The 16,603-nt window shown below is 35.9% G+C and overlaps 1 protein-coding gene and 2 pseudogenes across 1 annotated transcript; all 3 read left to right on the top strand.

The window, feature by feature from the left end:
* Positions 1-508: 508 nt before the first annotated feature.
* LOC132037695 (F-box protein At3g07870-like) lies at positions 509-2,241 on the top strand (annotated as a pseudogene).
* Positions 2,242-5,272: 3,031 nt separating this feature from the next.
* On the top strand, positions 5,273-6,534 carry LOC132036686 (F-box protein At4g22390-like; annotated as a pseudogene).
* A 4,649-nt stretch (positions 6,535-11,183) lies between these two features.
* Positions 11,184-13,079, top strand: LOC132036439 (F-box protein At3g07870-like). Its single transcript, XM_059426781.1, has one exon. The coding sequence runs from the start codon at positions 11,193-11,195 to the stop codon at positions 12,642-12,644; it is 1,452 nt and encodes a 483-aa protein (XP_059282764.1). The 5' UTR covers positions 11,184-11,192; the 3' UTR covers positions 12,645-13,079.
* Positions 13,080-16,603: the final 3,524 nt, after the last annotated feature.

The raw sequence follows: 16,603 nt of genomic DNA, 5'->3' as shown, positions 1-16,603 counted from the left end.
TACCACATTGGACTTTGAAATAGTTTTAGGGGGTTAAAATAAATGGAAACAAAAACAGAGAGAAACAGTCACAAACATATGCGACGAAATTAGAATTAGAACTGTTTAAGTATGTTTTTGTATCTTCCCGAGAGAAATCAAATAATTATAAATGTCTGATTATTTGACACCAGAAGAGTGCTAGAAATGTCTGATTATTTGTCGCCTGAAGAGAACTGTTAGATATTCAACCACCTGAAGAGATCTGTTAGAAATGTCTTGATTGTTTGCCACAGGAATTGATGATTGAAATCTTCACAAGACTACCCATCAAGTCAATCCTTCGATTCACAGTGAACAGTCGAAGCGTTTACTGAAGAAAGATTTGAAGCTGCACAAAGAAATTAGTAGCAGATCGACTATGAAGGTGTAGAAGAGTGTAGTTAATTTGTTCAGTTCTTGAAGCAAGACAAAGGAAAATAACAAAATCCAGAAGAACAGAGATATCGAAACCCACTTGAACAGAGAAATGTCAGAGTATTTGCCACAAGAATTGATGATTAACATCTTCTTAAGACTACCCATTAAGTCAATACTTCGATTCACAAGTGTTTGCAAGTCATGGTACTCTCTTCTTACTACCCCTCATTTTATCTCTATGCATCTCAACCGAAAACAAGATGATCATATCCTAATGCAATATCACTCTAAAAACCCAAAAGAAGAAATATATGCTTTGTTATGTGACAATAAGAATTTGGATCAATATGCCCAATTTGATTTGCCATTTGAGTGCAAAAACAGTTACTTTAATATTGTGGGTAGTTGTAATGGGATTTTGTGCCTTGCCGATGACCTGTTGTATCACTATGACCATTTCTATCTTTGGAACCCATCCATCAGAAAGTCTATAAAACTCCCAATACCAATTTATACAATTAAGAAATCCAGATCCAGGCCCAGCACCTTTGATCATACACAGGGGTTTGGATTTGATCCTGTTACTAATGACTACAAGGTGGTAAGAATAGTATACACTACTTCTCGGATAATGCCACCTAATGTTGAGCTTTATAAGTTAAGCACGGGTGTTTGGATAGACATTAGTCATGTCGCTCCGTCTTTTGTATTCCTTTGCATTGCACCACAGGTGTACCTGAATGGAGCTTCACATTGGATTGCTTCCAAGTGGGAAAAAGAACCAACTGGGGGTACGATTGTTTTGTTTCACATGCATGATGAGACATTCTCGGAGATGATGTTGCCGAGTAGTTTAACTAATGAGATACGACTATACCGTGATGAAATGTCCCTTTTTGTGTTAGAAGAATCACTTTATTTGGTCGATAATAACTATGACAGAAGTAAACCTATTGATATATGGATGATGAGAGTGTATGGTGCACCAGAATCATGGGTGAAACGGTTCAGCATTAGTTCTCGTCACTTTACACGAAATATTCCTCTTCGTGATGACATGTTCTGGACAGCCTATAATGGAAGGTCTGCTCCAGATGAGCTTGAGGTTACTCATGACTTGGAGAAGCCAATGGCTATAAGGAAAAATGGTGAAATCGTATGGAAAACGAACCGCAGATTATTGGTTTCAGTTGATCATGTAGTCGGAAAGTATAAAGATATTGGCATTGGGAACTCTACAAATGGTTGGTGTCACAAGCCACTTTATGTTAATTATTACAAAGAGAGCCTTGTTTTACCTGATAAATGGACAAATAATTGTGTTGGGGATGCTTGTGAGGAGTCATCTGATTTATGGAAAAGAGAGCCCAAAGATGGGAGAAGAAAGCTCTTAAGGGCAAAAACTAAAAATAGAATGCGGATTGCATCTCTCTTGCACATGAGTGGATTGCTTTACGTGTCAAAAGTGAAAGGAAAATGGCTGCCGAAGACAAAAAGGAAGAATATGCAAGTCAAAAGACCTCCGTTGTCCAATTAACTATGTTGCACTTGATCTATTGCCCGTGGCTATGTTTTAGCTTTTGGAAAATGCATGAAAAAGTAAATAGTAGAGTTGATACTAGATTTTTGCATATTCTATATATGATACAGCCACAAACTTACAGAAGTTTATTTATGCATATTATTCTTGAACTCCTTTAGTCCAGTAAGTTTTTGATTGAAGTTAGTTACAATGAAGTTTAGGTGGTGACTCCTTAGACATATGACAACTTATTTTGTGCTTAAAATCTTCTCAATTTCATGCAAACATTACAGTGTATTTCAGGGCTCAGGCTGACACTGTAGACCTCCTTTGATGTATTGGAAGGTCAAAGTTTCCATGAGTTAAGAAGTGTATGGCAAGTTTTAATACTCTAGGGTACTGAAAGTCTTTCATTTAGAAATAGGCTGTAGATTTTGCTGGTTCCTTCGTCTTGGCATTTTGGGATTCTTTAGTATACTAAAAGCTTTTGCAGCCTCTATTTGCTGAAACATTTTGGATTTGTTGGAGGATCTGTTGGGTTTTTCTTTGGTAGCTCCTGTAGCATAGCTGTTAATCGATTATTATCATTATTATTTTTTTTGATCAACAAAGATTTTGGTAAAATAGCAAAAGACAAGCGCTATTTTGGTTCAGCATTTACAGTAGTAAAAACAGATCGAACTCAGTCCAATAGACTGTAAAAACAGATCGTTGCCTGGTCGTTGTACAAGAGTGCGTGGAAAGTTTTATGCTCTTGGGTACTGAACTCTCAGATTAAGAATACAGGCTGTAAGTCCTACTGTATCAACTACCTTCCTGTAGATGTTTTCGGGGGTAGATGTTTTCGGGCTATGATACTGCCAAACCTTGTAGCATTTGCAATAGTCTTGGATTGCGGTTTGCATACTGACTGGCTACTGTTTCTAGCCAGATATCTTGGTAGTAATTCTGAAGACCACTTTATGAACATAATTTAGTTGTCATGATCATATGCCGTTCTTTCTATTTTGTTGATCTTACACATAATTTAGTTGTCATGATCAGATGCCTTTCTTTCTATCCTGTTGATCTTACAACAAGGTATGATTGGCTTATTGTCGCTGGTTCTCCCTATTCTCTTATGCGTCTTGTTGGTAGTAGTTTAGTCTTTGTCTTGGCTGAAGATTTCAATGCTAGTTGCCATTATCGTGCAGTTGTGCTAGGGAGTTCTTTGATGTACTTGCTAGAAAGTTCATGCAACCACTTTTTGCTGAAGTATTGTAGCTTCAAGAAAGAAAACTTTTTTGGGTTTCTTTGTCTAGTATTTCCTCCTTTAGCTCATTCTGCAAGAAATCTGCTACAAAACATTAGTATGCATACTTGACTAGCTTGTAATAGTCATTGACACAGGTATACAATAGTCATACTTTATTAGTCTAATAAGTGCACCTCTTTCTTTGGTCAGTGAGGTATTATGTCCAATGCCTTTTAGGTAGCAAATGGCAACACTGGTTTCATTACCAATAGATTCTAAGATGAAAAAACAGAAGGTAAAGATATAGAGATCTTTCCTCTGTCTTTTCTTCCTTTAAAAGTCAAATACCAGTATATAACTTATCCGTGCATTAATTCCATATCATTCTATGTTCAAGAACTTCTTGGATTTCCAAAGTTTAGGTGAATAACCTGCCCTCTCCATACACTCAAAAGAGAACTAAAAGTTGTTGAAAAAGGGTAACTATAGTCCAGTTAAGTTGATTAATAGGATGATGAAGGTCTTGAACGAAAAGAGCCAGGAAAACACGCACCCCCACCTCCCATAGCGTTTATCTAGATTGTGTACAAATGCTTTTAGGATAATATTTTTTCTTACGTACCGAACACAAGAAAATAAGAAACGAACCCATTTATTTGCCTTAAAAAACATTTTCCTTCATACCAAACACAACGTTTCTCTTTGAACCACCATGAAACTCTTGTATAGCTCAATTTTTGTATGGTACTAGGGAAGTTGCTCCTAGTCCTAAGTATCTATAATTCAAAGGCATTTACCTCCTCTCAATTGTAATTAAGAATGTTTCCTATTATCTTCCCGCTAGAGTAGGGAAGTTATTAGCAGTGCAACTCCTTAGGTTATTCGGTTGTTAACCCAGATCAATTTGATTAAAGAAGAAATCGAAGGAGATGAAGAACAAAAGGAAATAAAGAGAAAATAATCATAAAGCTAACAAAAAACATCGGCCTAGTAAAAATCCAACACGGCATCATTTTTTCTTACCTCTAACACGAATATTTAGAAATCCATCACAAACTTTTTGTCATATGTCTAACCCTTGAGTTTTAACCTTCAAATATTATAGTTCAGAAGGGTGACAGAACCTCGAATGATTTAAATAGAAATATAAAATTTGCAAGATAATGATAGTTTTGGAGAGTTCTTAACTATTATAAAAGTCAGGTGGATGACGAAACTTGCAAAAATGTACTACTCACAGTTTAGGGAATTTTTAGCCATTAACTCAAAAGCTTTCTAGAAATGACAACATACAAAATTATACCAGACACAAAAAAGAAAATAAAAATAAAAATTACACCTCAAAGAATTGTATTAGACTCTTGAAATAAACTGAAAATAACATAAATTTTATAATTTATACTTCCAAATGTGAGTTTTCCTTAGATATTTTTCTTTATTTTCACATTTCGATTAAATTTAACAATCAAAATTTAATAAGTACTTGACGGAGACAAAAATACTCACTTTTGATAAATATAACAAGATTAAAACCAGGAAAAAGGTCAAAAATACCCTTCTAATTTGGGAAAAGGGCTAAAAATATCCTCCATTATAAATTTGGATAAAAAATACTCCTCTGGTCATTAAAGTTTTTAAATATACCCATGTCTTTACGGAAATTCCCAAAATAACCCGATTTCATTTTTAAACCCACTCCATTTAAACCTGACTTAACTAAATAAAAAACCTATATGGATTACCCGCTCCTGTGCCTAGTGGCTCCAGATGTATGACTCGGGAACAATTTGATCGCATATGAGTTTTTTATGTAGTAGGTTTGGTTTAAATGGAGCGGGTTTAAAAATGAAGTAGGGTTATTTTGAGGGATTTTGGAATTTCCATTAAGATAGAGGTATATTTGAAAATTTTAATGACGAGAGGAATATTTTTTATCCAAATTTATAACTGAAAATATTTTTAGCCCTTTTGCCAAAGTAGAGGGGTATTTTTGACCCTTTTCTCTTACAACGACTCAAATGATACTTAAGGAGCTATTTTTGGACTTGCTGACAAAGAAATAAGGGACCATTTTTGTCATTTTCTCGAAAATTCACACTAGAATTAGAACATTGAACTCATAGCGTTTTCTGAGGTTTAGCAATATATATACCTTCAGCAGAGACTAGGGTTTAGGCATGAAGCTCTAAATAGTGGCAAAATTTGTTCAGTTCTGAGAAAGGAAAATAACAAAATTGAGAAGAACAGAGAAATGTCAGAGTATTTGCCAGAAGAATTGATGATTGAAATCTTCATGAGACTACCCATTAAGTCAATACTTAGATGTACAAGTTTGTGCAAGTCGTGGTACTCTCTTCTTACTAGCCCTACTTTTATCAACATGCATCTCAACCGAAAAAGAAAAATATATATGCTTTTGCAGTAAACGGCAGGTGTATCTGAATGGAGGTTCCCATTGGGTTGCTTTCATGTGGGAAGAAGGACCAAGTGCGAATGTGATTGTTTCGTTTGATATGCATGATGAAACATTCTCGGTGATAATGTTCCCTAATAGTTTAGTTACTGAAATACTGCAACATTGTGAGGGAATGAACCTTTTTGTGCTAGATGAGTCACATTGTGTGGTTTATTATAACTATGACGAATCAAGTGATATTTGGATGATGAAAGAGTATGGTGAAGCAGAATCATGGGTGAAACAATACAACATTAGTTCTCGTCGCATTCCATATGAGCCCGAGGTTACTTATTCCTTGTTAAAGCCATTGGTTACTAGGAAAATGGTGAAATTTTGTGGACAGAGAGCAATGGACTATTGTTGTCAGTTGATCATGCAAATGAAAAGATAAAGGATCTTTGCGTTCGTGACTCTACTAATCACCTGTCTCACTATTCACTTTATGTTAATTCTTACAAAGAGAGTCTTGTTTTACTTGATAAATGCAGAAATTAGTGTGCTGAAGGTGCTTGTGAAGAGTCATTCGATTCATGGAAGAGAAAGCCCAAAGGTGCGAGAAAGAAGTTGTTAAAGAATTTGACTTACATCTTCTAGCCAATTTGTCAGTAGTATGATACTTAGTTGTAATACCGAAAACCACTTATATGAATGGAATTTAGTTTCTTTTTAATCATATGCTTTGGTCAGAGAGTTTCTTTCTTTTTATTTTGTTGATCTTATCTCAGGTTGTGATTGGCTACTGCTTGCTGGTTCCTTCATCTTCCTATTCTCTTCTACATCTTCCCAGAAGTTTGGCCTTTGTCTTGGCTAAAGATTTCAGTTCTGGTTGCCGTTAACATGCATTTATATTTTGGGTTTCTCTGATGCACTCGTAAGTTCATGCAGCCACTATTTGCTGTAATATTTTTGCCGGAGGTTACTCAATTGCTTGGGAACTCCAATAGCTTTTGTGGAGAACGTACTGTGAATTCTTGGTCTAATAGGACCATGCATGATTTTTAAAGTGATACCTATTAGGAATGCCTGCTTTGGATTGATAAACGAACAGGTTATTGAGTTGGAAACACTTGTGAACAACAATCATTTGGAAAAGAAAGTCATCATATTCAGGCAAGGAGGAGTTTAAAGTTGGGATGAGGAAATACTTGGGGTAAAAAACTAAAGGAGAACACAATGCTTTGAATCTCCATTCTTCTTCAGAGGATTGATATGCATATCAAAATAGAAAGGGCAATGGTTGAAAAAAGAATGAACGGAAGAATATATATAGTAAGTTAAAACCAGTGGTGGAGCCAGGATTTCCGCCGAGGGGGTTCAAAATATAAAAAAGTAAACATACGAAGAAGCCTAAGGGGGTTCAAAATCTACTATATATACATAAAAAATAATTTTAACCTTGTAAAAACAGTGTTTTTTTCCCACCGAGATGAACCCCCTCGACTGTATGTGGCTCAGCCACTGGTTAAAACTCAAAAGACCTTTCTGTCTATTTATAGCCTGTAGCTGTGCTCTAGTTGGTTTATAGCGTATTGCTATTTTGTAGTTCTTGTTAAATGCACAGTACAAGGTTAAGAGAAAGTTGATTACTTTAATTCTGTGGTATTAGCACCTATTTTTTAGTACGGTAAAAACTGACTCTTATAGTTCCTCAGTTGCACTCCAGTTGTCGGATGTTTATCACAAGTACTACAGACCTGGAGTTTAGTTTTCTTATGGTTGTTATGCATTTTCTGTTATATTTTCCTTTGGTCATACAACAATAGGATTCATGATATACTGATACTTCTCTGGTTTTTTTGTTACTAATTTCTCTATTCTACTTGCAGAAGTAATTTTCCGTTTAAAGCAGGGAATCTAACATACTCTGGGATAATCTCTATTTGGCAGTTCCATAGCATAGCTTTGAATGAAACAGAGAAAGTAATAATCAAGTTGATATGTTACCTTTATCCAAAAAAAAAAAAAATCAAGTTGATAATTTTGAAACAACTATAATCACAAACTAGTTCGATCATAAATTAAATTCAAAAAACCTGCCCGACATAGGTTTGAAAGAAAGACTGCCAGAATTTGAGCTTTACAGCTAGTCATAAACATATAGATGCCAGAACAAAAAGGCTAATTAATGAGGAAAACTACTTTTGACTAAGGGTGCTTCTATACCAGCACTTCAGCAACTCCATTTTATTGGGTGTGTAGATTCCAGTTAAGGTTGTATCCAAGTTGGCTCATAAGAATCAGATGCATCAGAAGGATCAGTTGTAGCTCCACGGCATCCAAAGCAACACTAGACCCTCGACATACTTGCTCAAGAAGAATGGATATCTTCCTCCTTGGCTATCAACATCATTAAATTTCTTGCTCTCAGAATCATACGACAGAAGATCCCCAGAGTACTGCTTCAAAATAAATTCCCCTTTTTCCCTGAATCCAATAGCACGTGAATATCCTCGCATCGATACCACAACAAGTCTCTCTATCATACTGGTTCAAAACCCAAATAACGCAACGATCATGGTCCATTTCATACTCAAAGACAGAAATCCGATCCCCACATAAACCAACAGACAAATTCATTGGAGAAACATGTGCTATAAGGACGAATGGTGAACTTTTTGTGGCGGGCGGACTCTGGATTCTTGGTCTAATAGGGCCATACAGCTGAATAGATTAAGAATCTGGCATTCATGAAGCTTTAAAGAAGAAATGAGCTTTAACTTGATCTTATTCACAAGAAACTAAAGGAAAAAAGATTATCAATCAAATTGCACATGTTCATTTTTGACCGAAGTAAGTTATTATTTAAATCAATTTACCAAAATAATACATTTTTTTAAAATTTACAAAACTAGAATAAATGTATTCCGCAGTAACGTATTAGGCATTATTTTATCCTTAATACGTAACTTAGAGTAACGACTCTAAGAATCCCTGCACGAACAACCTTTGTACGAAATCTAACATTGATTGATTTTAAGTCAAAATCCAGAATTACGACTTCAGGCTAAAACGTAACTGAGCGAGTTTAATCATTTGGTTTCGAAAGAATGACATAGATCACTTTTATTATAGCTATTTTAATTGCAAACCAATTAGCAAAACGAGTTGTGCATTTGATGATGAGTTCATAACGCCTAAATTTTAAATCATAGCTTCGGCTATGTTTAGAAAATATTATGTATATGTTGTTTGAGAGTGTTCCTTTATTTGGAAAGTTTATACACTTTAGAAAAAATTTACAATGAATTTGGTCTTAATTATAGATATTTAAGAAAATTTGTCCAATCGGTTATAGATGTAGACAAAAAAACTCAAATTTTTTCAAAAGAATTTTTATTGATTTTATACGTATGACATCTTGCTGATATACGTCACAGAAAATTGCATGTACATTAGCAGTACATATTTTATCATTGAATTGTAATTCACTTTAAAATGATGATGACAATTGATAGGTCACATGTAAGCCCATAAAACACATCTAATATGTACTAATGAACATTATAATGTGGGTCTTTTAATATTCAATCCGATTCAATCTATGTATTTTCTTTAAATTCACTTTTTTTATTTAATACTATTTCTTTATTTTGACGTTTAAAGTTATATAAGAAATATTGTAGGAATAATATATTTATTAAAATCACAAAATTTATAAGTTTTTTTTATTTTCTTAAAATTCGTATCTAATTAAATTAACGGAAAAGGCTCATATATGCCATTCAACTATCGGAAATGACTCATTTATGCCACTCGTCAATAGTTTGGCTCATTTATCTTGCGTCGAACTATAGGAAATGACTCATTTATGCCATCGAACTATAGGAAATGGTTCATTTATCTGTACTTATCAATAGTTTGACTCATTTATCTTAACATCGCTTTAATAAAAATGACTCATCCATGCCATATTTCATTAAAGCTGGTTTTACAATACCACATATGACACGTGGCCTCCAACTAGATTATGGTTGTGGATGGGTAAGGTGTATAGGTCGGATATTTTATTAATTTGGTGTTTAAAATTGGGTTGATTTAATTAAACGACGTAGACCTCTAATTGGAGGCCACGTGTCATATATGGTATTGTAAAATCAGCTTTAATGAAATATGGCATGGATGAGTCATTTATATTAACGGGCGATGGCATAAATGAGTCAAACTATTGATGAGTGGCATAAATAAGCCATTTCCTACAGTTCGATGGCATAAATGAGCCATTTCCTATAGTTCGATGGCATAAATGAGCCAAACTATTGATGAGTGGCATAAATGAGTCATTTCCGATAGTTGGATAGCATATTTGAGCCTTTTCCGTTAAATTAATACAAATAAAATGAAATATGATGTATTTATCTTTTTTTTTATATAACTTTTAGCCTGCACAGCCATAAGTTCACTGGATGACAATGATCTATCTCATTCTTTTGACTCAAAATATTAAACTCGACTCAGTCATCAGCATATCAGGTAAACGTTACTGCCGATTCACGTTTTAACAAGTCAGTAACTCTAATTTACGACTTTAAAATCAATCATTGTCAGATTCCGTACAAAAGCTTTCCGTGCACAATTCTTAGAGTCGTTACTCTCAGTTACGTATTAAGAGTAAACTGTTTCTCACAAGTACGATTAAGGGTAAGCCGTTTCTCAACCACTATTTTTTTTCCGTTAGTTTTTTGAATAAAATAATGCCTAATATGTTACAGCGAAATACATTTATTTCAGTTTTGTAATTTTTCAAAAAAAAAAAATTATTTTGATAAATTGATTTAAATACTGACTTACTTCGGTCAAAAATCCTAACTAATGAACTAGAGCCTTCTCGTCGTTCGTGTTAGGAAATAAACTAGTGAATTCAATTTTCAATGTGGCGTCACCAAACCAAACATTAAGCCAAAACGAAAATTGAAGATCTTTATTGGCCCTTTTCATCTCCTTATATTGTAAGTGGTGGTGTTAAGATTCACTTTGGTAAATACAACAGATAGTTATAAAAAAAAAAATATTAAATGTAAGTGAGCATAAATGATCTTACTTCTAGCCTGTTTGACTAAGCTTTTGAGAAATGAAAAGTGCATAATTTTTCTTAGAAAATTAATGTGCTTGGTCAAGTTTTTTTTTTTTTTTTTTTTTTTGAAGATAAGTTTTGTTTTATTAGTGATATAAAAGTTGTTTTTCAGCTGAAACAAGTAGCTTTCCTAAACACAATTTTAAAAGTTTGACCAAGCACATTTCTGTCATGTTAATAAATATTTTTTTTTTAATTAGTTATTCAAACAAAAATTGTTACTCTTAAAAGAATTTACCGAAATATATTTATGACAACAAATTATCCGAACAGGAAAATTACTACATTGGACTTGGAAAAAATTTAGGGATTAAGTCGGGAAGTAAATCGAAACAAAAACATCAGTGAACTGGTTTTGTTTTTGCATTTTCCCGAGAGTACCACATTGGACATCGAAAAGGTTTTGATGTGTTAAACCGGAAACTTAATTGAACCAAAATCAGAGTGAACAGTCACAACTCACAACTCACAAATTAGATATTCAATCACTTGAACAGATCTGCTAGAAATGTCTGATTATTTGCCACAAGAATTGATGATTGACATCTTCACAAGACTACCCGTCAAGTCAATCCTTCGATTCACAAGTTTGTGCAAGACATGGTACTCTCTTCTTACTAGCCCTATTTTTATCTCCATGCATCTCAACCGAAAACAGGATGAGCACATCCTAATTCCATATCACTCTAGAAACCCAGAAGAAGAAGTATATGGTTTATTCTGTGACGACGAGAATTTGAATCAGTATGCCCAGTTTGATTTGCCATTTAAGCGGACTAGCTGTTACTTTAATATTGTGGGTAGTTGTAACGGTCTTTTGTGCCTTGCAGACGGTCACAACTGTTACCGGAAACATTTTTATCTTTGGAACCCATGCATCAGAAAGTCTGTAAAACTCCCAACACCAATTTATACATTTAAGACACACAGTACCTATGATCATACACAGGGGTTTGGATTTGATCATGTTACTAATGACTACAAGGTGGTAAGAATAGTACAGCCTACTTATTGTCTACTGCCACCTAATGTTGAGCTTTATAAGCTAAGCACTGGTGTTTGGAAAGACATTAGTCATGGCGCTCTGTCTTGTCAAGTCTTTAGTAGTACGCCGCATTATATGAATGGATCTTCCCATTGGATTGCTTTCAAGTGTGGAGACGAACCAACTCGGAGTATGATTGTTTTGTTTGACATGCATGATGAGACATTCTTGGAGATGATGTTGCCAAGTAACTTAACTAGCAAGGTACGACAATGTGATGACATGTTTCTTTCCGTGTTAGAGGAATCACTTTGCTTGGTTGATAATAACTATAATGAAAGTAAACCTGTTGACATTTGGATCATGAGAGATTATGGTGCACCAGAATCATGGGTGAAACAGTTCAGCATCAGTTCTCTTACCCTTAAACGAAATGTTACTCTTCATAATGGCATTTCCGGAACAGCTTTTAATGGAAGGTCTGTTTCAGATGAGCTTGAGGTTACTCATGACCTAGTGAAGCCAATGGCTATAAGGAAAAATGGTGAAATCGTATGTAAGACGAACCGTAGATTATTGGTTTCAGGTGATCATGTAGTCGGAAAGCTTAAATATATTGGCATTGATAACTCTACAAATGGTTGGTGTCACAATCCACTTTATCTTAATTATTACAAAGAGAGCCTTGTTTTACCTGATAAATGGACAAATAATTGTGTTGGAGATGCTTGTGAGCAGTCATCCGATTTATGTAAGAGAGAGCGCAAAGATGGGAGAAGAAAGCTCTTAAGGGGAAAAACTAAAAATAGAATGCGGATTGCATCTCTCTTGCACATGAGTGGATTGCTTTACGTGTCAAAAATGAAAAAAAAAAATGGCTGCAGGAGAAGAAATGGAAGAACATGCAAGTCAAAAGGCCTCCGTTGTCCAATTAACTATGTTGCACTTGATCCATTGCCCGTGGTGATGTTTTAGCTTTTGGAAAATGCATGACAAAGTTAATAGTGGAGTTGATTACTAGAGTTTTGCATATTCTATATATGAAACAGTCACAAACTTACAAAAGTTTATTTGTGCATATTATTCTTGAAGTCCTTTATCCCAGTAAGTTTTTGATTGAAGTTAGTTCACTAAAGTTTAGGTGCTGATCCCTTAGACATATGACAACTTATTTTTGCTTAAAATCTTCTCAATTTCATGGAAACATTACATTGTATTGCAGGAATCAGGCTGACACTGTAGACCTCCTTTAATGTATTGGAAAAGTTTCCATGTGTCAGAACTCAGAAGTGTATGGCAATTGGAAACTTTTGATACTCTAGGGTACTGAAATTCTTGCTGTAAATCTTATTGTGTTAACTACTTTCTAGGTAGATCTTTTGTGCATGATACTTCTAAAGTTTGTTTGATCTTTCCTAATTGAAGCCCTTTTCTGGAGTCAATCACCTTTCTCAATAACCAACAAGATTGTTTAGGAGTGCCCATCTCTTGCAAAGTCTTATCTTTTATATAACGAATGTGCACCCATTGGACCTAAAGTGTATCCTTCTTCTTAGTAATTGCCCACAATAGCTTAGTTATAGCTGCCTGGTTCCAGACTGAGAATTGGATAATGTTGAGTCCCCCAGTTGATCTTGCTTGACATAGCTTCTCCCAAGTAGTGGGAGCTTTTTTGTGTTCTCATTAGAGCCACTCCAAAGGAAGTTTCTACAAATAGCAGTGACTGTTTTGTGTGCCTTTTTGGGGAGTAAGAAAACTTGACTCCAATAGGTTTGCATTTCAAATAAGATGCTCTTAATAAGTTGCAACCGTCCAGGATAGGAAAGCAGTTTTGAGGATCAGCATCTTATTCTAGCCACAATCTTGTCCACCAAAGGCATGCATTGACTAATTGTGAGTTTCCCAGAAGAGAGTTGCACTCCCAAGTATTTAAAAGGCAGAGTTCCTGATGCAAAATGATATTGCTCCAAAATCTTCTGCTTCAACTGATTAGTGACCCTTGCTATATAAATGTTGCTCTTTTCCATGTTTGCGTGTAGCCCTGAGACAAAAGAGAAGTGGTTAAATGCATCCATCAACAATTTAATTGACTGCTCATCTGCTCAGCAACAAAGTAATAGATCATCTGCAAAACAAACATGAGTTATGTTTAACTTCTTGCACTTGGGGTGGTGTGTAAATTCAGGCCTCTTGTGCAGTTGTTTTAGAGCTCTGTTCTGCATAGCCAGATTTGCAAAATTCTGCCTTAAGGTAGAATTTGCAAAGGCAGAGGCTAAAAATTAAAGATCATCAATTTGAGGGCCAAAATTTAAAGACCGCCAATTTGAAGGACAAAAATTAAAGATTACCCCAAATGAGGGACAATCCGCGCAAAAAAAAAAAAAAGATTTCTGAGCCAATAAAAAGGCAAGTGTCCAGCCTATTCTAATTTTCCATTTTCGTTCCACTCAACAACGTTTTTCCTCTGTAAAATACCCAACAAGTCCATTTTGAAGTACCCAAAGCACGATAGCTATTTGTTCTAATTAAGGTATGTTCTACATTTTTTTTTCTATTTAAAAATGAATGTGTACATTTTCTTTTGTAACGAGTAAATGAGTTTGTGGTTTCCTGCTTCTGTTTAGGTTTTGCTTAGAGTTCAAATTTACATTTTCTTTATAAGGATTTTGCTCTGCTTAGTTGTTGTTTAAATGTTATGAATGAAATGATTGACTGGATAAAGTTCACTGTTTTGTGAATTAGTTCCAATATGCTAATTGGAGTTCAATGTATTGTGTATCTCCACCCTTTCATAATGGTTTTCCAGTAGCAAGAGGGCTTCTCTAATTTATTTGAGTATAATCCTTATTTTAAGTGCACACCTCTTTCTATTATTTTTTAATAATGAAATAAATCAAGAAAGAATTATTAATAAAAAAAGTTCACTTTGTTATTTTTGGGATAATTGTGGCGTCTGGTCCTGCTGCACGCACCTCGACTAATTCCACGGGGTATATGTTAGGACCCCACCATCTCAAATACCGAGTAACTATGTCCACGAAGGTGTTGGGCTAAAACGGCCCAAAGATACTCTTAACATGATGTGATATTATCCGCTTTGGGCCAACCCCGCACGGTTTTCTCCAAAAGGCCTCACATCATTAAGAGTATCCAACTCCTTATAAGTAGCTCCTTTTTCTTTCCAGCTACTAATGTGATACTTTGTTCGCACACCCAACAATCTCCCCCTCGAACTAAGTTCCACGTGGCTCATTATCATATCACGGATCGAGGAGATTCAACATGTACGGTGCCACCCACACGCGTCGGAGTATTTACGGTCACCGAAGCCCCGTGTAGATGCGTTCTCTTCAACGAGCTAAAGGTGGTAGTCACCGAAGCCCAAAGGTTGTGTATGCGTGTCAAAGCTACGGCAAAGGTTATAAATCGGCCCATAGGCCAGCAAAGGCAATAAGCCGGCCCCACGCCACACTCCCGCCATTTCATGCTCGTCCCGCCAAACCATTGGCTGCGGTATCGATTTGTTGGGCTAAAACGACCCCAAAGATACTCTTAACATGATGTGATATTGTCACGCTGTGGCCAAGCCCGGCACGGTTTTTCCCAAAAGGCCTCACATCATTAAGAGTATCCAACTCCTTATAAGTAACTCCTTTTTCTTTCCAAATACTAACGTGTACTTTTTGTTCGCACACCCAACAATCTCCTCCTCGAACCAAGTTCCACGGCTCATTATCATACTACCTGATCGTAGATTCAACATGTATGCCGTTGCTACCCACACCGTCGAGTGTTTACGTCACCAAAACCCAATGTATGTATGCGTCTTCAAAGCTACGGGTAAAGGTACAGTCACCGAAGCTCAAAGGTTGTGTATGCGTCTTCAAAGCTACGGGTAAAGATTGTAAACCGGCCCATAGACAGGCAAAGGCAATAAGCCAGGCCCCACGCTCACACTCCGTCTTAAGTTCACGCCGTCCCGCCAAACCATTGGCTACGGTATCCGATTTGTTAGCTAAAACGGCCCAAAGATACGAATACGACGTGATGTGATATTGCTGGGGCCAAGCCCCGCGGTTTTCCCAAAAGGCCTCACATCGTTAAAAGTATCCAACTCCTTATAAATAGCTCCTTTTTTTTTTTTCCAATTACCAACGTGGTACTTTGTTCGCACACCCAACAATCTCCCTCGAACTAAGTTCCACGTGCTCATTATCATTACCATGGGTCGGAGATTCAACATGTACGTAGTGCCACCCACACCTGCCGCAGTATTTATTGGCCACCGAAGCCCAAAGGCATGTGAATGCGTCTTAAGCTACGAGTAAAGGTTGTAAACCTACTACGGGACGAGCAAAGGCACTAAGCCGAGCCCCACGCCACACTCCGCCATCTTCATACTCGTCCCTCCAAAACATTGGCTCTCGATGCACTTGTTGGGCTAAAACGGCCCAAAGATATATGCATGATGTGATATTGTCAAGCTTTGGGCCAAGCCCGCACGGTTTTTCTCAAAAAGGCCTCACATCGTTAAGAGTATCCAACTCCTTATAAGTAGCTCTTTTTTCTTTCCAGCTACCAATGTGGTACTTTGTTCGCACACCCAACAAGGCTTGGACAAATAGGAAGAAATAACCTAGTGTTTTTAAGTGCATACCTCTTGAGTAAGATTTTTTTAAAATTTTATTTAGCTTAAACCCATAGGTTAGAAGTAGGTTGAAATTAAACTTGGTCTGCCTTAGAAGTCTAAGAATTATTTTCATTTCTTGAGTTAGGATGCGTACTGGCATGTTCACTATTTGATTTCCAGGTCAAAAAAGTTAATTATCCTTGCACATAAGTTGTGGTAGTCGGTTGTGCTAGCGAACAAATAAGAAGGTTGATGTGTCATTTGGAATGGTGTAATTTTTTCAAAATGCATAATAAAGTGAATT

Source organism: Lycium ferocissimum, chromosome 11 (assembly GCF_029784015.1).
Source record: "Lycium ferocissimum isolate CSIRO_LF1 chromosome 11, AGI_CSIRO_Lferr_CH_V1, whole genome shotgun sequence".
In the NCBI taxonomy this organism is placed as follows: domain Eukaryota; kingdom Viridiplantae; phylum Streptophyta; class Magnoliopsida; order Solanales; family Solanaceae; genus Lycium; species Lycium ferocissimum.
This window is presented reverse-complemented; position numbering and strand designations above follow the sequence as displayed.

Excerpts from the sequence above, each read along its gene's own strand:
- LOC132036439 (XM_059426781.1), top strand. The coding sequence starts at position 11,193 with ATGTCTGATTATTTGCCACAAGAATTGATGATTGACATCTTCACAAGA.